This window comes from Phytophthora infestans, genomic scaffold (genome assembly GCF_000142945.1).
Source record: "Phytophthora infestans T30-4 supercont1.49 genomic scaffold, whole genome shotgun sequence".
Taxonomy (NCBI): Eukaryota; Oomycota; class Peronosporomycetes; order Peronosporales; family Peronosporaceae; genus Phytophthora; species Phytophthora infestans.
The window spans coordinates 194,454-208,297 of NW_003303710.1; the positions used below are offsets into that span (position 1 = coordinate 194,454).

The following is a 13,844-nucleotide window of genomic DNA, read 5'->3' on the forward strand; positions in this document are numbered from 1 at the left end:
TCTAATAGGGCGCGTCCGTTATTTTGAGGACTCATAATTAATTTATGTTCAAAATTAGTCTATGCGAGATACTGTGTGACTATAATAATTTGTGTTAGTTAGAAAAATATTAATTACATAAATTAGACACCCGTGGGTGAAACCAGCATGAATACTGGTAATATCTTCGCAATATTTTAAGACCAGCTCAACTCTCTCGTCAAAAACTTCAGTAGTACTACTTCGTAGCTGTATATTAGTACCGTACATGTAATACTACGTAGTAGCTTTCATAGTAGTAGTATGAATCATACGGGATGTATTTGATGGGCATGCTGCATTTCTACACGAGTTGCCACTACTTACCTCCTCTACAAAGCGTTGTGTGTGTGTGTGTTTTAAGCTGTTACAGCGAGGTTAGACTTTTTAACAAGCGCCGTTACAACTTCTTCTTCGATTCCTCCACGGCCGGTTTCTTGGGGCCGAACACGTACGCGCGAATGTAGAAATTCATGAAGAGCCAGAAGAGTGACTGCACGTACACAAGGTACATGAGCGGCACCTTAGGAGGCATGCCTGGGCACTGTCGAGAGTAGGTCAGGTAGCCCTGCACGTTCATGGTCACGAACTGGATAAGCTGAATGCGCGTGAGGTACTTCTTCCACCAAATGTTGCGCGTGTGGGCGCTGACGAAGTAGTAAGTGTACATGATGGTGTGCACGAAGCCGTTGAGCACGATGGTAGCATATGAGTCCCCGTCCTGAGCGGCGCGGAACGTCACATAGTAGACGAAAAGCACGGTAAGGTGGTGGTACACGTGCAAGATGGAAAGCTGTTTCCACTTCTTTCCTAGGATAATGAAGACTGTGTCGCACAGGTCGAGCATCTTGGAGAGATAGAAGAGGTACAGAACGTTGCCCATGACGGGGTCGTCGGACTTAAAGGCGTTGCACGGGGCGGCGGTGTAGCCGTTGCGGTAGGCCTGGATGGCGGCCTCCACGCACATATAAGAGCAGGCAATGACTTGGATGGGGTTGTACACAAACTGTAATGGACTGGTCTTGATGGCGGGGACTCCCATTTTCATCAGGGCCTGGCGAAAAGTAGCATAAAAACAATAATGTTAGACGGAAATTGCCAGGATCATCGAAATGGGGAGATACACGCACCGTGCCGAAGATTACGAAGAGCAAGTATCCGACGCAGATGGCGTAGACGCTGGAGAAGTTGGCTAGGGGGTAGTCTGCCATAGGATGCACCTTCCAGCCGCCCTCAGGGTCGACCCAGTCCAGCAGCTTGGCCTCCGTGGCGTTGGCCCACGCGTAGTAGCTCTGCAGTAGCTCAGTCGACATGACTTCTTGTTGGTGAGTAGACGATGGACGTGCGAACCGGCAAAAGCGCGAATGAGGAGGCGCTGCAGTTGGACGTCACCGCCAATCACTTTTGCGTGTCATTTCGAGCGAAGCACCATTCGGCGGTTTGGGGTTCGGATCCAAGTGCCACTATCGAGGTCTTAGTGAAGACCAGTGAATCGATTTGCGGAGGGGAACTGATGAATTTCCGTGCCGAGTTATGATGTCATGTGTCATCTTGGCCGACAGAGTGATGACAGCAGTACGCTCTTGAAGCCTTCCGCAAAGTCGTTTACGTCCTCCGATGACGCAAGAGGGCTCTCAAAGCAACCAGAGCCACCCAACGGCGCAGAGGATCGGCACAGAGTATTGAACGCCATCCCTCGTGCTGCTTAAGAACGGTCCTGAAGGTGTTCGCCGTGTTGACCTCATATGTATCTTGTCGCGGGTTATGCTGGTGACGAACAGGACGTCGCAGACCGTCTTTTGATAAGACGCAAGGTTGCAACAGCGAGTCTCGTGCAGGCATGTTAAATGGTTATGGTGGTGGTAAATGCCGCGCGTGGCGTTGCAGCGTAGTGGGCAAGTACTGTACATAGCTTACGATTAACCAGACTTAGTGGACCAGGTCAAGTCCACTGGACCTTGCTCAAAGGGCGCCTACTCATCAGTCTCCAGTATTACTCTCACTCTCTAGTATTACTGGAGGTCTCTCCAGGGAGTAAGCGCCCTTTATTGTAGGACAGAAACAGACAAATTTAATACTACGTAGTAATAGTATTTCGAAGTAGATACGCTGCGTTCAGGGGTTAGCCGCCTAATTGATGGTTGCTGCCAACGAAGAGCATGAACTCGCATGAAAGGTGACCCAATGTATAAACAAACGACACGAACGTATTTACAGGAGTTAGCAGAGTCGAATCTAGCATAAAGGCTAGCGATTTGTGTATGATGTCCGAGTGTCTTACAGTTTCTTATTACATGACACCTTTGCCAGAACAGCGACTGCACGTACACCAAATAGATGAGCGGGATCATCGGCGGCATACCTGGGCAGCGGCGAGAGTACATGAAGTAGCCCTGCACATTCATGGTCACGAACTGGATGAGCTGGATCATTGTCAAGTACCGCTTCCACCAGATATCGCGGGTGTGCGCGCTCACAAAGTAGTACGTGTACATGATGGTGTGTACGAAGCCATTGAGCACCACCGACGCGTAAGAGTCGCCGTCCTGCGCCACGCGGAAGACGATGTAGTAAATGATCAGCACCGAGAGATGGTGGTACACGTGCAGGAACGACAGTTGTCGCCACTTCTTGCCCACAACGATGAAAACAGTATTACACAGATCGAGCATCTTGGACAAATAGAAAAAGTAGAGCACGTTGCCCATTACGGGGTCGTCGGCTTTGAAAGCGTTGCACGGGGCAGGCGAGTAAAAAAAAAAAAACCGTTACGGTAGGCCTGGATGGCCGTCTCCATGAACATGTAGGAGCACACAATAACCTGGATGGGATTGTAGATGAACTGGATTGAACCAGTTTTGATCGTAGGGATGCCTTGCTTCATGAGAGCCTGGTACGTAGTAAACGCATCAACAAACCCTGAGTCAAAGATACGAAAATGAAAGACCATCGTGCAACTCACCGATCCAAACACGACAAACAGGACGTAGGCGACGCAAATAGCAAAGACGCTGGCGAAGTCTGCCAGTGGGTAGTGTGTCATGGGGTGAGCTTTCCAGCCTCCCTCAGGGTCGACCCAGTCTAGCACCTTGGCCTCCGTGGCATTTGCCCACCTGTAGTAGCTCTGCATCAGACCTGACGCCATAACTATTGCTTCCGTTCGTTCCAGCAAAACTGCAAATGAATCCTACAGGACTCTGGGCACACGGTGGTTTCTAGCCGCTCGTTGGATGCAAGGATGATCATGTGGAGGTAGGCTACAACCTACACTTTGTATGGAGCTTCGTGGATCTGCACCTTGATCGAGAAAATCCTACATTTAGTTTTGTCGGCAGCTGTTTGAATATCTGCTCAAATTCGCCTGCTACACTTAAGCGAAAAGTGTGTGTCTTACGTTCCGCCCAAAAAATCGAGGCTATGTTCATCGGGAAAAACTATGGAGCTGGAGCTTAGGGAGCTCGAGGTATCCAAATTTAGAAATAGGGCTATATGATGTACCCAAAAAATGATCCAAAGGTCTCGCTGTACCACAGCCTGAATTGCAATGTGGTGAACTGGGCCAAGAGAATGCGGTATGCCTCGCTCAAAGAATTAGCGGAGATGTATTGTAATAAATCACAAAGCCATATTTACGCCTCAGCTCTGCTAATCGGTGGCTTAAAGTAGAGTGATACATCGATCTCCCTAAATGAGGCGACAATCGACCATTCTAGAGCAAGTGTAGGCGTTTTTGAATGCGAACTAGACCAACAAATCGTACATTGACACGTCTAAACTTAATCGCGTAGTGTTGAGTTTCGCTGAATCACAAGTAGCCATGGACCTTTAACCCCCCAACGCCCAACGGCTGTACGTACAGCAGGAATCATGTTGTACGTACAACATGTTAAAAGTTGGGCTATTTTGTTGCAAAAGATGGGCAAACTTGAGAATGCACAGGGCTGGGGTTGTTGAGATCAGTCTCTTTGGCAATAAACAATTCAGATTCTCCCCTTGGTTGGTGGCTGAGAGCTCATTTCGAGAAAAGACCTGAAGGGGAGACACGTGTGCACGATGACCCCGCCTCAAGAAACACGACGCGAACGCCAGCAGTTCCTGCAACGTCTGGATGGCCGAACTGCGCACGACCGAGAGTGCATCAGGAAGGAGCATGCGGCGTACCTGGCTGGCGAACGAGAGGAGGATGCTGACTTCGGAGAAGATCCAGCACCTACACGCAGCGCGACAGCTCGTCCTCTGCTTCCGGCTCCGATCGGCAAAGATGCCTCTTACATGCGTGCGCAGCGATGTTTGATCTCGCAGCAGCAACGTGCTGTCGCCGCAAAGACGTTGGCAGGCTCCGGCAAGAAACGGTTGGCTGCTAGTAGGGACTTGAGCGACGATGATGAGGACTATGATCCCGATCTGTTCGACGAGGAAGCGAATGCTGATGCAACCGATGAGCGACTGGATGCAGCAGACTCCCCAGTCAAGACACGGCCGCCAAAGAAGAAGAAGAAGAAGACGGCCGCGGCGACTCCGACCAAGAAGGCGACCCTGACGAAGAAGGCGACCCCGACCAAGAAGGCAACCCCGACCAAGAAGCCACGAAAACCCACCGCGTCGCAAGTTGCTAAGGCAGCGGCAAAAGCAGCTGCCGAATCGCGCTATGAAGATTCGGCGAATGCCGAGGAACAAGGGAGCATCGCTTTGGCCGAGGCCAGGAAGAGATTGGAGGCGATTGCTGAAGCGAACAAGAAGAGGAGCCGCCAACCAAGTGGGACACCTGAGAGGTACACTATGTTTTATACTGTCAGATACTACATGTTCTCACGAAGTGTTGTTGTACGTTGCGCAGGTACATACAACATTTGGGACATACAACATGGATACAGCGTCGCTATGCTTTCCCTACAACGCTGTTATCGACAGCATGTATACAACATGAACAGCAGCTAACATATATTGTCTATCGACAGGGGTTCCACCGATCCTCAAGATACGTCAGAAGCACCGTCGCCTCGAACGTTGTCTGCAGCGCCTGCGCCACCCCCGACTCCTGAATGGCCAGCTCCTGAATGTCCAGCGCTGAATGTCCAGTTGCAGCACCAGAAGACGATTGGTACGTGGCAAAGTCTTTGATGCTGATTATGTATACTAACGTTGTGCGTATCATAGTGAAAGCTAATCATCCATTTCCCAGACTCCTGTCCCCGACGCGGCAAGCTCTACCCCTGTTTCGCCGACTTCTGTCCCAGACTCGCTGTGTTCCGCTCCAATTTCGCCTGAAAGAACGTCGGTCTCAGCCTCTCCTATCGCTGCCCCCGCTTCCGCTGACGAGTTTGATGCGGTGAGCTCTGATTGCGAGGAAACAGAGACCGAGATTACGTTTTGCGATGATGATGACGAGTGGAGTCGAGCGAGAAGTGAAGGTGAGGGCTTTGCGTCGGGTGAAGACTACAGTGATGAGGACGATAGTGAGGCTGGATCAGATACTATGAGTGCTGATGGAGAAGCAGCTGGTTCGACACAGCAGTGGAGCGTCTTGGAGAAGCCGGATATGGTTGATTTTGTGATGGACGATGACAACATGGCTGCCATGCGAGCTAACGGGTGGAACTTAGGTTCGTGACAATGAGGGGTGTAACCTACAACATATTCTAACATGATATATGATGTATATACAACATGTAGACCCAGACAATTTCCCGCCTGACCAACATTACCCAGGATTATATTCTGGGGAGTATGGACCAACCGACGAGGTACTGGCCCTGGCACACTCACCGCTTAAGCTATTCTTCTTTTCCATGCCGAAGAATTTGTGGAGACAAGTTGCAAAGGAAACCAATCGCTCCTATGTGCAGAACCTCACTTCACGAGTGGAGCGTATGTTCAGCTCGTAGAAGACACCTGCCAAGAAGTCCAAAGAGTGGTTTTTGCATCGCGAGGCCAAGAAGCGGGACGTTAAGCCGCACGGATACTGTAAGCGCTTGGATTACTGATGGCAAGAATGCTGAACCCTCACCGCCGCAGGTTACGTGATCATTGGGGCACTAATGCAGTGGGAGCTATCCCACGGGGGACGTTCAACGATTTTTTGCCGCGATTCGCCAATGAACACATCATGGGAAATCTTCACTTCACCAACAACGCAGACACGAGAGCAGCAGCTGACCGCGCCTGGAAAGTCAGGTCTATCGTTGAAACGCTGCAAGAAACGTTTCCGTTGGGTTACAAAACGCCGCCGATCATATCATTTGATGAGGGCGTTCTACCTCTGAAGAACCGGAACAATCCTACGCGTCAATATCTCAAGGCGAAGCCTCACAAGTGGGGGACAAAGCTTTTTCTGACGTGTTGTGCAGATACTTCCTACTGTATGAGGTGAGATGACTGCGAGTCCTTGCGGACTCGCAGTTTTTTTTTTTGACCAAGTCTATCATGTTGTATCTAATGTTGTATGCTTGTATCCTGTATCCTACAACAAGAAGACTTGAGGTGCATTGTGGCAAAGCGCAGCAGGTCCATGAAGTAGGCAACGTTCCAGACAGTCAGCGATCTGCAGATCCAAACACCGGGCCGTCAGCAGTTATCCGAAACTTGGAAGCTGTCCTGCCACCACCCGAAGATGACGTCTATCACATTGTAGTGACGGATCATTTTTATACGTCAGTTCAACTGGCGTTTCAACTACTACACAGGAATGTCTACAGTATCGGCACGATAATGGGTGACAAAGTGGGCTATCCTCAGCAAATTGTTGAAAAAAATCGAGACCGACCCAAAAGCATACCGCACGGTACAACAAGAATGGCAGTGGCAAAAGCTTGACCCCTAATGACGGCTTAAGTGTGGTGGGATAGAAAACCCGTGCAATTCTTGGGGACTTGAAGAGCCGTGCGATGGAGGAGTGTCGTACGTATATGCAAGAGGAGTGCTGTTTCCTATTCATCTAATCTATGTTGTGCTTGTTATCAGAGAGGCGTACACGTGGAACACACGGCAGACGGACTGATGTCCCTTGTCCTGCTATGATTTGAGACTATCACAAATGGATGGGGGGCGTGGATGTCCATGACCAGCTGCGCCTCCAGCGTTACTCGTTGCAGTTGCAGACTTGGTGCAAAAAATACTACAAGTCCATATTCTTGGGGCTTGTGGATGTGGCGATTGTGAATGCGTATATCATCTTTCGTGAGGCACAGAAGCGAAATGGTGGGTCTCCAATGTCGCACGCAGAATTCCTAGTGGAGCTTCATGCCCAGCTGTTTGCTCTGACCAAGTACGACTTCGATGAAAGTGTAAGTCCTGATGATGTATCTGGATCATGTTGGATAATGCTGACATGTTGTATGACCCACATGCTGTATGTTGACAGCCAAGACCACAAGAGACCGCAGCTGGCGACGAGCTTCCACCCTTGCCACCTGGCCACGAACCTTGGGAAGGTCCTGAGTACCAGATCGTGAAAGGCGTGCGCAAGCGCCGGCAGCGCCAATGCAAAGTGTGCGCAATTCTGAAGCGCCGGGTGGGAGAGCGTCGAGCCACCAAATACTATTGCGATGCCTGCAGCACTTCTGATAAAGCTCGGTACGTACGAATTCGATATGGCTGAAACGACTACTAACTGTTGCTCGTTTTGTACAGCATGTATCTGTGTACTCGTATTTGGCCGCACCACTATCCTGGCAACGCTCTGAGCTGCCACCAGATCTGGCATCACAAGTGGGCAAATGGAGCAAAATGCCCCAGGGCGCGATGTGGACGAGGATTCCAGAATCGCTAGGCTGGAGGAAAGGTAAGCGCCGCCGCCAAAGTAGTGATGGAGAGGAGGAGGAAGGTATTAGCGAGGGGAGCGACAGCGACAGCGTAGCGCACGACGACGACAGAGAAGGTAGCGAGACTGAGTGAGCCGATAACTGGTGGTGGATGAACGTAGTGCTGCAATATGTGTTTTTTCTTACTGTATTCAATTGATGTGTGCTTTTCGTTGTCTTCAAACTCCCCAGCTTTGCACCGGTTTGATCGGCTTCGTGCAGTCTCTTGATAAAAGATACATCGACACCTTTTTTTGAAACCTCCATCATGCTGGATGTACGCCATATTCAAGCAGTCTGCCGGTGTATATACAACTTTGATCTGGTGTACATACAACATGGTGACGGGATTTGCAGAAATTGTCTTGTTGTGCATGTACAAGAAAGGTGCTCAGAATTATACGAGACTATAGTAAAGTCAAGTGTTGCACGGTTTTACATGTTGGATGAGTACTATGTTGGATGATTTGAAATAACGTAAAAAAACGGCTTGGGCGTTGGGGGGTTAATAGTGCGCTTCCTAGATTTTTCGGCGGAGCGCCGTAGGATATCCTGTACCGTGTGAGAAGAAGTCAGCATTTATACAGCGCTTCGTTCCTTGATACCTATAGCTCTGTAGAAAATCTAGGGCTTTCCTTGATTTTCTTTCTGTAAATGGTGTTTGTCTAGCGGTTAAAGGTGTTTGTCAGGGTCATCCCTTCATCAACCACAGCAGCACTGGTAGATACTTAAGTAGTATTATCCCGTTCATCCACTTAGCTCTAAAGAAGAATGTTATGGCCACTCCAATGACGCAAAGTGCTCATCGACTACGTAGCAAATGTTGCATACAGTACCCCCATAGACTGCTAAGATACACAAAATATCACAAGAAAGAACGATAGACCACTCTAGTGTTCTCTAAACCTACGAAGGGGTCCGTGGACGAGGAGGGGCACTTATGCGGAGAACAGGTCTGGTATACAGCGCTGCCGCAGCGTCGAGTCGAAGCGTATTGCATTTTATAGAATAGTCTACCTCCCAAGCTCATTAAATAAATGAAGGGAATTCATGCAGCCAAAAAAAAGGTTAAACGAAATGTTCTGCTTTGGAGTAGTGACTAGTACATGTATTATCGTGGTCATTAGGGCAGCTAAATGACTGTAATGAAACCTGACTTTGAAGAAGAGAAGTGACTAGTAGGATTTTTTAATCCTGAGTCTTCTCCAATGGTGAACTTTTTGTAATCATCACTGTCATCTCGGACGTGCAAAGTTTTTAGTTGTGTTGATGTTGTGGCAGCTCAATTAAAGTCCAACCTGACACCTGTGTTTAAAACACAAATGCATTTGGATACATCAAATAGGCCTATTTCTAAATTTGGGTACCTCGAGCTCCATAGTTTTTCCCTATTGCAGCTGTCGCAACTTTTGAATCAGCAGCAAAGCCCCGGCAGACCAATACCAGTTGTCGGCGTTCGAAAAATCGAAGTGTACCCAGCCCAAACTTAGAATCACTAGGTTTTTCTAAAGAGATCTTTTCAAAGAATCTTCTAGCATGAAAGCCCCCAAGGACCCGGGGAAGGGCAGGCCGCCGGATATGGCCGCGCGCGTCCAGGTGATAAGCCCTTCTTCCCTTCACTTGTCTAGAATGACGTATAATAAGGAAGAAGAAGGGTTAAGCCAAGACTCCATAGTACCAGAAACACAACAATCCGATGATGAAATGGAGGATCTTGAGCGGAACGTAACCACTGACTACGAAAACTAGGAGTCCAAGAGAGACAAAGCTGACATGGGAGACGAAGAAGTATGTTACAAAGACGACGACGACAAAGCAGATGAACCAGGAGCTCAAAGAGAAGAGACGCAGTCGAGAAGCAAAGAAAAAAAGCATGACAATGGAGAATCACTTAAGGAAGAGGCACGCAATCAGTCTGATATTCAAGCTGACAGTAGGCGTGAAACACTGGACGTAGCGCCCAAAGAAATGTTTGACGCCATTGCCGAAGAAATGAAGAAGGCAGACAGCGACCAGCCACGCACGGCATGGATTATGACGATCTGTAAATTGTATAACATAGTCAATGGGAAAGTAAAGCTGGACGAGAATTTAATCCCTACTGGAAAACGGAGATACCCAAAGCTGAAACGCGAGAGAAAACCTTACTGTTCAGGATGTTTAGGGAAACATGTGTACTCACAACGGGGCAGTATGAAGACCGGGAGCGTTACGCACTAGCGGCTACTCAAAAACTATACAACACGAAAAGATCGTTCAAGACAATCATGTATGGAACGATTAGCAAAGTAAAGTGGGCGAACACCAAACCACTCAATCAATGGGCAGCAAAGGTTAAAGCGACAGAATAGTTCAAAGAGGGGAATACAGGAACGACGTCAAACGTAGCAACATACCAGGACTTCATGTTTAACCAAGCCATCTGTAATCAGCAAGACATCGAGAGACTTCGAGAACTTTGTGAACAGCCAGCGGCAGCTACCGCAGGCAGACAACTCAGATCTGGAACTGCAGATGAGTGGAGAATCATTGGGGGAATGGCAGAAGGAACGATCGTTTGTCGAAGGAAGCCAGATTTCCTCAAGAACATTCTTGACTTTAAAGATCGGCTACGTCTGCACCGAGCTATTCAAAGTCAGGTCGAAGGAGAGCTACTGTTGCAGCTACGGGGCGGAACAATAATTCGTGAGAGCCGCCAACATACGCAAGCTATTCAAGAGGACATACGAAGGGCAGCGGAAGCAATGCACACCAATACGCCAGACCTACGCAAAATGCGCAGTTCAGTCAAAACGATCAGCTACAATCATGTTCATCGGAGTTTACATTTCTTCTTTTTTGATAGAGCCGCAGCTCGTCAATATCAGAATGTACAAGTTCCTTTCTACCGTCTCGCTAACGTCCATGGACCAGATACGGGTTCAGTCTGGACGAGACAATTGGCACAAGACGGCACGCGTAAATCACCTCAACGGCAATATGAAGTGGACATCTACAATATCACGAGGCTCACGGATATTGGGAGAAGTGAAGCTTACTTGCAGCAAAACATAACGGCGAAGTTTGAACTGGATGACCTAGACACCTGCCGACCGGAATCAAGGACATCGGTAGTCTGGCGCCTCACAGTACACACAGCAGAGTGTCCTGAATTTTTAAGGAGTATCGTAAGGATCATATGGTTTGGAAGACCCTTGGTGCTGAAGCACCCCAGTGTACGAGGTCAGCTACAATGCTTAAGATGTGGCAACATCGGGCATACAATGGGGAGATGCCGATACACGGACATTCAATTGAAAGGATCAGGTATTCGAGGAAGTTAAACAGCTAGAAGATCGGACTAAGCCATTCACAACAATGGAGGAGGTCAAATCAGCAGCAGCGAAGAGATTGGATATTCAACAGGTGGAATTTCGTACTGCTCAAGCTGCGTTATCACCAGACAATGCCGATAACACAAGTGGCAGGCAACCTAATTGACAACAAGCGGAGAAATCCTTAGTACGCGTAGACAACCCTGATCAGGAAAACAGAAGGATGGAGGTTCAGCCTGAACCAAAGACGAAATGGGTCACCAAGCCACTCAGAAACGGGAGGACTCTGTATGCGCATGTGGCTTCCCTCAAGCAAAGGTAGAGCGTCGACCCGTCAAGGTTCGCTGTACTTGACGAAGAAGACACCAAGGAACTGAATGAAGGCATCGGCGAACCGATTACGAATGAGACGAAAGACAAGCCAATCGAAATAAACACATACGATAAACTTAAAGAAAAAGCTCCGATACCCATCACTCCAGCTGCCAAGGCGAAGCTTCATTTGGTAGTAGCCAAGGCGTCGAAACTCCGCTCACCACCACAACTAGTGGGACTGAAACAGCGAGAACGGAAGGCCCTCTTGGCGGAATTTCGAAAGGTTCATGGACAGATCGGACAAATTCTCCGACCAGCCGCCTTTTCAGGTCAAACACTAACAAGTTTTCAATACATTGAGCACAGTCTCGAACTTCAACAAGTTAATGCCAATGGCTCTTGCAGAAGCAGTCCCGGACTGGGATTTGGCAGCACGAAGCGACAGACTGGAGGCCATAACCCGTAGCCTCAAGCAAGGAATTAAATGGGCAGGTCAACTGCACATACATGATCAGCTCGATCACTACACCCGAAAGGCGACACTGGTTAATGTTGATCGAGGCTGGGGTGCAATGGAACCGCATGAATCACTAAAGCAATTTAAATCTTCTAATACGACCATTACGGATTATCCGGAATGTAATTTCAAAGATGAAATTGTTCCGCATTGTCCGCAACAGATTTGCAGCACTAAAAATCCATATATTGATATTTGTATAGGATAAATTTTAGCAGGCCAACTGTAGCAGCTCCGACCGATGAGACATGAAATATTTAGAAAGTGGTTAGGGTTGCAGATATAAGAAACTGGGGGCGCTCGCCAGCCTTTCATTTCGAGATCTGCGCCCGAGAAGAGACCATCACTCTTGTTTCGAGAATATGTACGCCTACGCTACCGAGAAAACGTTCGCCCATATGTGGAACGAGCTTACCAAGAAAGGCTGGAAGTTTCGAAAGTCGTTGGGGCTGAGCGACGATCGGAGGTATCTGCCGCCGGGTGGGAGTCTCAAAGGAACGGAAGGCGTTGACTATTTCCTCGGTACGTTACTTATGAACACTGTTTCATGCTGCTTTACTATCTAACCCCTTTTGGAATAGGTGACAAGAGTCTAATGAACTATTGCCGAAGGCAAGGGTGGCTATCGTTTGACCCTTTACTAAACCCAACACCGTCCACCGCGTCACCAGTTGCTTTGATGTTGTCTGGTGCTGCACAGACCCCCGATCCACACACGACGTGTGAAAGTGAGCTTTCAGCCGCAGCGAAAGATGCGCCACGACAGCCGAGGCCTGCAGCAAAGGCTAGCCCTCGTGACAACACGTCCAGGTCGCATGCAGTTGAACGAACACCACAAACGGCCAGCCAACACAAGTCTTCAGCGTCAAGCCAAGCTTCTAAACAACGTCGCGCTGGTAAATTTATCAGTTGGCCTCTGCTTGAGCTTTACTAACGTATTTATAACGGTTTATACAGAACCCCCTATTCTGGATACCACCCAAGTTGTTCCAGATACTACCTACCAGACTGGTCCGGATATTCCTGCTGAAAGGACGGATAATCCGGAAGTGACAATTCCGGAAGCACTGAATGCCGCGCGTGCTGGCCTCCGAACCGGTGTCTCTCTTGACGATTTTGATTCTGATGACTTTATCAATGCCCTGCGGCGGGACACTTTATTCGAAGATCTCGATGCTGATGATTTCAACAGGGGAGGAGAGGACTGGTTGCGAGCCCTAGATTCGGATGCAGAAGGTGACGAAGAGCTCATTCTCCAAGATGGAAATGATGATGAATCTGTGGACGACATTGCTTCAGTCGCCAGTGACGAGAGTGGTGACGATCTTGCGAATGAAGATGATGATGTGCCTGTGGACTTTGATCTGACTAGTGAAGACTTGGATAACCTCCGCGCAGGAGGCTGGGACGTCTACATGGAGCAGCAGTCTTGTCAAGTACTGCGGGAGGGCTCTTCTCTCTACGAAGGTCCGTCTGGTCCAACTCGCGCTGCTTTAGCTTACGCTGAAAACCCATTGGCGATCTTCTATTTCTTCTTGCCGAAGGAGCTGTGGCGAAAAATCGCAAATGAAACGAACAAGTTTCGCCGAGGCAGTGCGGAATCTATCGCCCAGCAGATGCGAGCACGTGCCCTTCTCCGTCGCGAGACCGTTCCGTCGACTGCTGTACTCACTACCGAGGATTACAGAAGAAAGTTGGAACGCAAGAGCTCAATACAGCCCCATGAGATTGTTCGCTTTATTGGACTACTTGTCGCGAGAACGCTGGAGCCGCGCCGAGAGAGTCTCAGTCGTCATTGGATTACGAAGGCTGAGGGTGCACTATCCCGCGGTACATTCGGACAGTTCATGAGTCGGGATCGTTTCCACGACATTGCTCGCT

General features: G+C 48.9%; 4 protein-coding genes across 4 annotated transcripts; 2 read left to right on the top strand and 2 right to left on the bottom strand.

Moving 5' to 3' along the window:
* Positions 1-275: 275 nt before the first annotated feature.
* Positions 276-1,373, bottom strand: PITG_16760 (elongation of very long chain fatty acids protein, putative; the record flags this gene model as incomplete). Its single annotated transcript, XM_002897053.1, has 2 exons — positions 276-1,072; positions 1,149-1,373. 2 exons carry the CDS (start codon positions 1,329-1,331, stop codon positions 419-421), a joined length of 837 nt encoding a protein of 278 aa, XP_002897099.1.
* A 184-nt stretch (positions 1,374-1,557) lies between these two features.
* PITG_16761 (uncharacterized protein) lies at positions 1,558-3,163 on the bottom strand (the record flags this gene model as incomplete). Its single annotated transcript, XM_002897054.1, has 4 exons — positions 1,558-1,568; positions 2,318-2,740; positions 2,785-2,908; positions 2,981-3,163. 4 exons carry the CDS (start codon positions 3,161-3,163, stop codon positions 1,558-1,560), a joined length of 741 nt encoding a protein of 246 aa, XP_002897100.1.
* Positions 3,164-9,353: 6,190 nt separating this feature from the next.
* PITG_16764 (uncharacterized protein) lies at positions 9,354-10,037 on the top strand (the record flags this gene model as incomplete). The annotated part of the gene is made up of 3 exons (XM_002897055.1): positions 9,354-9,413; positions 9,567-9,861; positions 9,982-10,037. 3 exons carry the CDS (start codon positions 9,354-9,356, stop codon positions 10,035-10,037), a joined length of 411 nt encoding a protein of 136 aa, XP_002897101.1.
* Positions 10,038-10,222: 185 nt separating this feature from the next.
* On the top strand, positions 10,223-10,871 carry PITG_16765 (uncharacterized protein; the record flags this gene model as incomplete). Its single annotated transcript, XM_002897056.1, has 3 exons — positions 10,223-10,430; positions 10,527-10,801; positions 10,851-10,871. The coding sequence occupies 3 exons, from the start codon at positions 10,223-10,225 to the stop codon at positions 10,869-10,871; spliced, it is 504 nt and encodes a 167-aa protein (XP_002897102.1).
* Between the last annotated feature and the right edge of the window lie 2,973 nt (positions 10,872-13,844).